The 11200-nt window shown below is 40.1% G+C and overlaps 1 protein-coding gene across 1 annotated transcript; it reads right to left on the bottom strand.

Annotated features, from left to right (window-relative positions):
• LOC310962579 (hyaluronidase PH-20-like) lies at positions 1–9893 on the bottom strand (the record flags this gene model as incomplete). The annotated part of the gene is made up of 9 exons (XM_083935083.1): positions 1–8; positions 1954–2209; positions 3271–3360; positions 3880–4038; positions 4148–4366; positions 4452–4620; positions 4719–4885; positions 5248–5426; positions 9863–9893. 9 exons carry the CDS (start codon positions 9891–9893, stop codon positions 1–3), a joined length of 1278 nt encoding a protein of 425 aa, XP_083791209.1.
• Between the last annotated feature and the right edge of the window lie 1307 nt (positions 9894–11200).

The following is an 11200-nucleotide window of genomic DNA, read 5'->3' as shown; positions in this document are numbered from 1 at the left end:
TCATGCAGCTAAAAATAGGAAGAGCAGTTAAGAGCATTAACAGCATCAATAATCACCCCTCCTCTATTATAACACCTTGTCGTGTAGGTTGACCAATTAATTAAACTGTAAGGGTCCGTTAATCTATGTGTTGTTATATTAGCTAACATTGAATCAAATGGCTAATATGTGTGATGTTAAAGAGGGCACTATAAGGGAAGAACGGAAACTTAGCTAACAACTCTGCTTGTTGGGGTTTATAGCACATATAATTAAATGGTATATAGCTTATATGTGTTTCCAACAATTGGTGTTTTCATGGGGGGAAAAAAATCTAATAAACACACTGTACACTATAAGCTCTTTTCAAAATGGTTCCCTATCACAGAAGTGGTAAAAATAGACCTTTTAATGGAATTCCATTGCTAGGCAAAAGCCTTGGTCCCTGTTAACTTCCTGTCAGTTTATGTCATTCACATTCACTTCAACAGGAAACAAACTTGGACACATTCAGAATGTTAATGTTTACGTCCTTGAAAAAGTCTATATAATGTGTTAGCCATTTTTTAGAGGTTAATTCCATTTACTATATTGTCCACTATTATACCAACAATGCACAGTTAATTTGAGTGTACATACCATACAATGTAACTTCATTTTAGTCCTGTATACTCCCGAAATCTCGTTTGGTCCTTTATAAAACAGTATAATAATTATATACACACAATTAAGGGAATTGTGAGTGAGTGAATTAGGGAGTTTTGAACACAGCTATAGACCAGACTGTATAAGTAAGTTAGCTAGCTGGTCAACAGTCGAGCTAATGAGGCAGTTATTTATCTCAGGAAATAGACACTATGAAGAGAAAATTTGATATTATTACTTACATTTGCCCGGTGGTCAGAAACACATTTCCAAATTAATGCTAATGTTGCTCCACGTCTTTTGGATATGTAAGTGGGTAACTGCTTGCTGTAGCTAACATGTTAGCTACCTGAAACACCAGTGCTAAAAGTTTTAGCTCATGGACTTTGTCTTCCCTCTAGTGACCTAAACTAGTTGTACGTCCACACAGGTGTTTTCAATTATGTGATAGTCCTCCTAGGCTGAAGTTGGGTTTGGTAAAGCTCGTACTTACAAGAGTCTTAATTAGTAACATCTGTGATTTTCATGTCCATAGCATCGACTTAAAAAAAGATCTGTAATCAGGCATGTAAGGGAAAACACCTGTGTGGGTGTCATCATTTGTTTCTGCGCTAACAACACTGTAATTTACTACAGAATAAAAATGTAGCCGAATCACTAATTTAATTATGTATCCTATAACAAAACACATTTTAATTATTTTTGTTAATCACATTTTTTGGACTGAATTTTTGATAAAACTCTTCAGTCACTCGGGTCACCCTATTTCTTCTGCAAGTTCGATGTAGAACCAACAACACTCCCTGTCTTTTCTTTTATTTACATATACATTCAAATCATATACAAATACCTGAAGGGATATTTACTTGATATGGCACAGTATTTCTTTCTCAGTTTTATTTGAGCCCTCTGTTCTTTGGCAAGACTATGAAACATTTAATCATTGGTTATAGCATGCACGTACGCATAATAAAGATGAGGTGATACTTCCTGAGTATTTTTAATATTGCAGATGAAGTGTCCAGTACTAGATTGTGACAGGACTGGGTAGTTCTGTTCCATATGTTTTGGTTTAAGTGGTGTGTGTGTGCTGTAAAAAGAACTTCAGGTCACAAAAGAAATGTCACAAAAACATTTTGATTACAAGCTAAACTTTAAAAACATTTTGAACACTGTCCTTAGCAATACTGGCTTGTTGCTTATCATGCAACATTGCTTTATTCAAAGTGTGAAACTTTTGGTACAGTCCTTGCTTCACACTAAATATCAGGGCCTTGGCGAGCTCTCTGTGCGTCCTGGGAGAACAGCTTAGTCCTTGGTAGCACTGACAGGTAAACCTCTTGCTCAAAGCCTTTAAGTCTGTGAGGGTAGGTCTCCCTAGGACAAGGTAGCGGTTCTGAACATGCAGGATTCTGAAATTCTCCGGGTTTAGATGGAGGTAGTGATGGAAATTGTAGTTTTTTCGGACACAGCGGCCATTCCCTCGACACAGGAAGTTGCTGCAAAGCTGGGCGGCTAAGGTGACATTGGTGACATAAGGGTTGAGGGTGGTGGAGAGGTAGGATGAGAGGGCTGCACAAGATTTCTGGGGAGGAGCGGAGAGAGAGTGGACGAATAAACAGGAAGGGCAAGGAGAGAAAAAGTATTTCAAAGTAAAGACATGTATTCATATAATATACTCTGTATATACAAGTGTATGTCTGAAAACGGGACAGTACAGCCCTTCCGAAGAGATGAGAAGATTGATACCACGCTATCAGTTCGATATAAAGCTGAAGCCAGGACACGATTAACAAGACAGGTTTAGGACAGATGGTAGAATTATTAAAACACTCAGTCCACATGGAAATGCACACACCGGATTCAGAAACTGTGCTTTTAAACAAGCTGTCAGGACTGTGATGTCACATTAATGCTGTATTCAACCTTCATTGTCTTCTGTTTCTGTGAGAAGGACACTACATCTTCTGTTGTTACTTTGATATGGAGAACAACTGTGTTATTGGTAGAAAAGGTCACCTTATCGCTGGCGCAGCTGCAACATGTTGTGAAAACGTTAACAGAGACCCGCTTTAATATAACCAAATTAATGCTTGTGCTCTTTGGCATTCACAGTGGACCTTTGCTGCATGTCCGACCCTTTTGCAAAAGCTCATTGAACCTACCGAAAGACATTTTGAGTATTTATTTCTGTGTTTTTTCAAGAGGGGGGCTTAAAGAGACAGGCACTAAAACGGAGCATTTCAGACAGAGGGTGAATACAGGAATATTCAGACACACAGTATGAGAAAAATAATGTGTTTTTTAACATTAAAGCATTTAAACATGTTCTAGTAGAAACCCAAAATACAAGTATGAACCTGAAAAGGAGCATTATACGTCCCCTTTACTTTACTTGGACTTACATGGTGAGGTATTTTTCAGAAGACTTTAAAAGACATTAAAATTAACCCTGCTGCCATGGATTAACTAATACTGTTACACTACCAACCAGTCCATCAGTACCTGGGCCGCTGAGGTATTGTCAGTCACAGAGACAAGTAGACTCCTATATCATATAATTGAATACACTGCCTCAGGTCTGACAACCTGCCATCAGTACATTGTCTTTCAGCAGTCCAGTGGAGGTCTGTGGGGTAATATTACCTGGTCATCATAGTCAGCGCTGGCCCCCCACAGCACAGTGCCAGACACTCCCACTGCTGCACTCTCCCCAATGGTGCTGACCAAGTCTCCCTGGGCAGAAATGGTTATTACGCTCATTATCGCCTCAGAAACTGACAAACAACAACCATACACATATGCATGCATGGAGCACAGACTTTGGAAGTGTTTCTTTATTTCCCCAAAATATACCCAACATCCGAGGTGAGAAGAGAGGATAAAGATTACATGCTCAGGCAAGGGTTACCACCTGGACAGGGTGTTGTTACACCAAGAAACCAAACTCCTCTTAAAACAACACCTGAGGCCGGAAACACCTCACTGCTGGGACAAAGAAGTAACCAAAGATGTATCTGATTTAGTCGAGTGTGTGGTCACTCATTAATGAGTTGTTCAAAGGTCCTATATTGTAAAAAGTGAGATTTCCATGTCTTTTATTTAGACAGAGTTTGGAAACTGTGCCTTTAAACAAGCCGTAAGGACTTCCGTACAGCATATAGTCCTACTATATATAGCTAGGTAGGCACTTATATAATACATCTGGGAATGCAGCACGTGTTAAACAAATCGACATCTAAGTGACTCATTTACCTGACTGAGGAAGCGTCTGTTTTGATCAACAAAGACAGGTCGCATGTAAGCAAACACAGGTGCAGTGCCACTCCTTCTGGGCAAGGCAGATACTCTCAAAGCTTCCTGGACACGGTTTCTCACCATCAGGGCGGCTCTGGGATTGTCTGCCAGAGAGACCTGAAACAGTGCGAGCATGCAGGATAAAAAAATATGTGGGGAGCTTACATTTTTTTTGAAATAATATAAGGGATCCATAAAAAGTAAATATTGCGCTAATCTGACCAACCTGCAGGTAGACAGAGGGGTAGAGGGCGCTGCTGGACTCCCACAACCAGAGCAGCTCATTATTTTGCCTCCTCACCTCTTTGGAGCAACGGCCTGTGTAGTCTGGCTTCTCCCAGCCATAATTGTAGCAGTTAGGAAACAGGTAGAAGCCCCAGAGATAGTTGGGTCTCATAGCTCTACCCATCGCCAACATCCCTGACATTAAACTCTTAGCTGCCACCTAAAATGGAAGGAAAGATGGAAGAATTGAATCAATATTCTATTGCTGTTGAGAACTATAACATATGTTTTCACACCCTTCTGACCTGGAACTGTTGTTTGGCTTTCTCTGTGGCCTGCTGCACGGTGAGTGAGCTGTTTTTCTGCATAAGGTGGGTCACTGATAAGGTCTGGTAGATTCTCTTTGTGCCCCAGTTTCTGTCCCACAGGGGGCGCCATTCCTCCCAGTCTATTACGGCCAAGCCTTGGCTCGTCCTGTAGAGAGGACAGTAAGGATGGAGAAGAAAGTTAAAGGTCAGCATCAAATGTGTCAGACAATGAAGAGTGGCATTTTTAATTTTAGATAGGCTTACTTGGATGGGATGTAGTAGTTAATATCTCCTCTGGCCTTGTTCATACTGGCTTTCAGGTTACCTCTCTGGGGGATGCCACCATTGAACTGTTTCCTACTAGTGAGGTCTACATGTGGGTAAAGACCCAATCGGTCTGTGTAGAACAGGGACAGAAACTGGCCTGGGACCTGCAGCAGAAACAGAACAAAGTGAATCAAGTCGTAAAGTTTCCTTTAAATAAGGTGACACTTTCCAGAAGAACAGCTTTAAAACCTCCAGTACCAGAGGCCTCTTTCCTACAGGGACCTCTGAATATTCATGCATTTTACTGAGTTGGCATCATGTAGAAAAAAAAAAACTGAATCAAGTTTGTTTGCATGCATGTATGTAAAACATATAGAAACTGGCTCTAAAGCTACTCAGATTTAAGAAAACAAAAGACCAGAAATGTCCCTCTGTACTAGCTTTGTGAGCTTGTAATTTGATTACAGCATGTCTTTTGCGCATACAATACACAACAACATTAACATTCAAATGTGTGTCCCCATACCTTAGCAGGTGTGGCCACTCCTTTAAAGGGTGAGGTGTCCAGTGAGATGTTGTACCTGTTACACACCAGATCAGGAATGTTCCAACTAACGATGAAAGGCTGGTGCTCAAACATCGGACCTGTGGTGTGGGGGAGAGGAGGAGGCGGAAGCGGTCCGGGCTGACAAGAGGCCGCCGCTTCTGGAGGAGATTTCAGGGTTTTAGTGAGAGGGATGGGTGACGTTTTGGCAAGAGGAGGTGGCGATGTTTGCGAGGTTAAAGGCAAGAATGCTGGGAGGGATGATGTTGAAACAGGAAAGGGAAGCTCGGGTGAAGGAGTTTGAGGTAGAGGGGAAGATAGCAAACCTTTTGGAAGTGAAGTTGAGGTGGAGGGAGGAAATAGTTTAGCAATGTGAAGAGGAAGTCTGTCAGAAGACCAAGGACTCGTTTTGGGAAGATGACATGATAGGTTTTTGTGCAGAGGTAGTCCTATAGTTTTAAGGGATATGGCCAGATGTTTGCAGGGTTGAGGTAGCGAGTAAGCTGTGGGAGAGGATATGAAGTCTGACATTGTAGATGTAGTGGACATTGATTCTGAGGGAGTTGTAATAGAGGCTTGTGACGAGGACGTTGGGGTGATGGTTGAGTTGAATGATTCTAGGACTGCAGGAGTGGTAAGAACATTGGAAATGTTTGTGTTACCAAAGGGCGAGGTAGATGCTTTTGGTGGTGTCAGGACAGATAGTGAAAGAGCAGGCCAGACAGAGATGGTGAGAGCAGGGAGGATAGAGATGGGCAGAGGGGGAAAGAATGATGGGGTGAGTGAGAGAAGCAGCAGTACACAACTTCTGCCCTTCTCTGTGATGGAAAACATCCTTTCCCCTGGCTGTAGAAAAGCAGAATTAAATAGAACCAATCAAACTCGAAAGCACATTCTAATCTGCTAATCATGCAATAACAATATAATATGAATATGCTACAATGAAGCTAAAAGGAAATTGTATATGGAATGTACAACTTTAATCCACAGAAATGCACACAGTCTGTATTCATAAACTGTGCCTTTAAACGAGCCGTCAGGACTTCTGCATGGTTGTCATATCTAAACTATACTATACATAGGTAGAAAGTGCTACTACAGTAATGTTACAGTTATTCCACAGAGCATAAACACAGAAGACCCGGAGACACTGACCAATGAGAACAGATTGGAGGGGATCTTAAAGAGAGGGGGACTAAAATGGAATGTTTCAGACGGATAAAACAAATAATGTGTTTTTTTTTAACATTAAATCATATAAACATGTTCTAGTTAAAACCAATATGAACCTGAAATTGAACATAATACGGGACGTTTAGGATATTCAGAGCACACTAAAGGCCCAGAACTAGCTAATACCCCCAAATTGTCTGATTGGCTAGTGTTGTTTTTTTAGTTACTATATATGTACATTTAAATTAAATGCACAATCTAACACCAAAATATTTAAGGGTCACTTTCTTTTTAGAGTAATCAAATAACCTAATACATGCATGTCTTTGGACTGTGGTAGGAAGCTGGAGAACCTGGAGAGAACCCACACGGACAACATGCAAACTGGAAGGACCCCAGTTGGGATTCAAACCAGGAACCCTCTTGCTGTAAGGCAACAGTGCTATCCACCACACCACCGTGCTGCCCATCTTCCCAATCACAGAGCACAAATCCAAGGTAAAGCAGCACAAAACCAACTCAAAACTTACAGAGTATGTAAAAAGACACAATACCTTGACATGCCTTCAGTGGAACTGTCTCCCCAGATGATGTGTTGACTGGAGCACAGAGTAAGAGTATCCTCACAAAAATGGCACTGATATATGCAGAGGGTGGAGGCGTGGCGGGCAGAGCTGCGTACAAGGATGCACTCTGATCTGTTGTTTGTCTCACAGAAATGTCTTGTTTTGATCGACCAGTGCCAAGTTTGACTTGGAGCAGAGGAGGAAGGCACACCTGGGTGTGAGGTTAAAGAGCGTTCACTTGTCCTCATGGTGAAGGGCACTATAGGGCATCAGTATAGAGCTTAGATTGTTATTGCACTGGTGTTGACGCCAGTGTTTGTCGCCTGGGATGGGATGAATAAATAATTACAACAATGGAGGCTTTGAAAGCCAATGGGATTACCCTAAACTGACATTCATGGCTCAATATTTCAAAACTACATGCACATTTGATCCTCAGGTCAGCCTTTTCGGGTATTCTGCATCATTGCACTGTCATTGCAGCCGGGGAGGGACTATAACAGCACTATAGCAGCACTTTCTACTTAAATCTACTAGGCTATAGTCCCAACGGCTCGTATAAAGGCACAGTTTTTGAATACGGGCTGATTACATTTCTCTGTGGATTAAGCGTTTTGATATTTTCACAGTATTTATATAGCACCCGACCTGCTTCATAAAAAAAAGTAAGTGGAAATCTCACCTTTACAATAGGCAACTTTTACATCAGTTTCTTCAAAGTAATGCTATGTGCGGCAGATTACTGGCTGTCTTCTCGTCCATCAAGAATCAAGTAAATGGAAAATGTTCAGGGCCAAATAACTGCATAATACACATGCTACATGCTATCAATCCGCAGCCAAAATCTTTACATTCTCCCCCTACAGTAGGGAGACAGGAAAGTTTGACACCTAGGTGGCAGCAGAGGAGTTGTATACCGATGCTATTAATAACAGCAGTTCTCCTTTGTATGAGAATGTAAGTTTAAAAACAAAAGTGTGAAGCTAACAGACAACAATAACTGAAATATAACTAATGTTAGCACCTCCATGTTAATTGTATGATGTCTGGGATTTTTATATTGGACTGTTTACCCTGTAGTATATGTGTTTATGTGTCAAGTCAGGGACCTGTAATACCATATGGTGGTGGTTATTTCACAAGTCAGTGGCACAGTGTTAACACTAGCTGTTTTTTAGGAGGGTGGTGTGTGTACCTATGTGTGTGTGTGTGTGTGTATCTGTTACGATAAGTAAAGTTTAGTAAATAAATATATGCATATGCAAAAGTGTTTTCTCAAAAGTGTGAGATGATCAAATGTGTTCTGTGTTCCTTTGGTAAATTATATCTAGGGAAAAGGCTTTTATTTTTACTTTTTAATAAGAAATCCATTCCTCTCTAGATAGGATTAATAGAGCAAATATAATGATGATCAAATTGAATATACAGGGCTAGTTCTGAAATTCCACAAATTGCTCAAATATTAAAACAAATATTATATAGCAGCACCACAAAAAAAGACCTGCACACACACCCCTTAGACAAGATTATATGATAAATGTTATTAGATTAGATCAGATTAGAAAAGATTATTATTATAATATCTGTAGTAAAGCCAATGTAGTAGCTGTTCCTGTCAACTAAGCCTAGAAGATTTAACACCAAAGACTTTAATATTCTTTTGTTAACCATGGACTAAGCACATAGGGCCAGAACAAATTGTTGTATGTACTGATGCAACATAAAATAGGTATATTCCTACCCCTTCTATCTTTTCCTGTCATCATTACAGGTATAGGCACATCAGTCAGCTGATAGATCAAATCTCAAGTAGAACAGCTATTTTTGTAACAGTGAGAAAACACACACATGATATTTCCTTACTCCTAGGCTTGCATAGCTCGTCATTGTCAAGAACTGCAAGAAATCCAAAGCGTGGAGTACATGTGTTTCCTGCTGGGCTTAGATGCATGAGCTGCATTGTTCTCCTCCCAGACCAAGACACTGCAACACTGCATTCTCTATTGTTAAGATGGAAAACACACTCTCCCACAGATGGGCAGTAACTCTCCACCACACCACTGTCATCATTCTTGCATGCACAATAGCAAAGGATGGGTGTTGTGTTTTGCCATACATGTTAGACAAATGCAATTTGATACAGTAACCAATGTGCTGAGTGCAGCATCAGTGATGCAACATCTTGGGTAATGCTGCCATCATGTGGTTAAACTGTACAGATCAGAATCAGAATCAGAAATACTTAAATAATCCCGGGGGGGGATTATTTTGGTTACAGAACTCCAGATATACAAACAACTAATATTATACTGACAATGGTGCAAGTCTAACTCTGGCAATAATCTCCAAACCTTTTCTCACTTTTTTTTCTGTGAATCGTTTATGAATGTATTTGTGTATGTATGCTAACCTGATCCCTGGCACACCATATTTACCTGTTTGAAAATGTTTCTATTAAAGTGACCCCTTATCATTGTGATATTTTCAGAAAAATCCACACTGTAGAATACAATGAGGAGATGGGAAAAGGCCAACTTCATTAAATATTCATACAGAGGCCTGTAGGGAACGGCATCCTCCAGAATTCAAAATATAATATTCATATTCTACCCTTTCCTGCTCCTCTCATAACCACTTTTGTTGTGGAAAGTGGGTGAAATTAATGTTTGACAAGGGTAGACCCAGAAGGTGTGTTTGCATAACCCTAGATAATGCAGAGTATTCCATAACTTAAAGGTCCCATATTATGCCCTATTTCAAGTTCATACTAGTTAGTTATCAGTTTCTACTAGAGCATGTTTACATGCTTTGATGTTCAAAAACACATTATTTTTCTCAAATTGTCTGTCTGAATATACCTGTATCCACCGTCTGTCTGGAACACTCCATTTTAGCGCCTGTCTCTTTAAGCCCCCCACCTGGAAAAGCTCGGTCTGCTCTGATTGGTCAGTGTTTCTGGGTATTTTTTCTCGCATCTGCACTCTCTGTTACACTGCATCATCATTACAGTCGGGGAATAACTGTAACGTCACTATGGCTGCATGTTCTACCTCTATATAGAGGTATTTATGACATCACAACCGTACAGAAGTCCTGACGGCTCGTTTAAAGGCACAGTTTCTGAATACGGGCTGTGTGTGCATTTCTCTGTGGATTAAGTGTTTTGATATTTAACAGCATTTATATAGCACCTCAACCTGCTGTATAATAAAAATAAAAAGACATGTGAATCTCACTTTTTACAAAAACACTTAAACATGCATTCACAGGATTCGAAAAGACATCCCTGCTCAAGCTCATACCTCACACATTCTTGCTCAGAAATGTCAGTTAGGTGTCTTACACATGAGCAGCAGCATGTGCTCAGTTCAGTTCTCTTGTTATTGTGTGAGTAAGCGCGTACCAAGCAGTATTAGCTGTCTGTGTCATTACATTTCTGTGAATAGAGTATCTGTATCCTTCTCAATACATCAGTTGCTGAACAGTTCACTTCCTTAATGGGTAATTGCGTCTGTACCTTATGACAGCGTTTAGGATATTTGGGGTTTTACGTACTAGACTAAAAGCACACACTGCTCTCTTTCTGCTTGCTTCCTTCTGTCCATCTGCTTTTTTTCTTTCTGCCATTCTTTCTTTTCACATTCACTGCTACCAAATGATATTTTCTCATGTTTCTGCATGAAGAACATACGTGTTCTTATAACTGCTAATTTACGATGAGTCATTTCTAACACTTTTATAACTTGCTCAACTAAGGTTAGGTGGAGTAGCAGAGTTTCCCCGAGGTGTTTCTCTCTCTGTCGGTCAGGTTTTTCAAGTCAGACAAGACTTCTGCTGAGGAGCAGGGAATTAATCAGGTGGAAGTACATGGAAGTAAGTGAAAAAAGCGTGTTCAGGACAGGTTCATTTGATGTTCAAATTAAGGTTTTTAGAAATATTTCCCCTGACCTCACTATCAGCTTTGTTTACATAATTTAAAACGTATTTTTCCCTTTTAAGTGTATTGCCAAAGTTTTTGATATAAGGATATTCAGTAATATAAAGTAACTATACAGAAAAATTACATGAAATTAAAATGCATATTTAGTTTTTTAAAGGCAGTATATTGTGATATATACTCTATATAAATCCTGACTGTACAGAAATGAAGAAATAACCATGTATGGAATTTTTTCACAACAGGTGTTACCAGTGAC

This window comes from Echiichthys vipera, assembly GCF_963691815.1.
Source record: "Echiichthys vipera genome assembly, chromosome: 20".
Taxonomy (NCBI): Eukaryota; Metazoa; Chordata; class Actinopteri; order Perciformes; family Trachinidae; genus Echiichthys; species Echiichthys vipera.
This window is presented reverse-complemented; position numbering and strand designations above follow the sequence as displayed.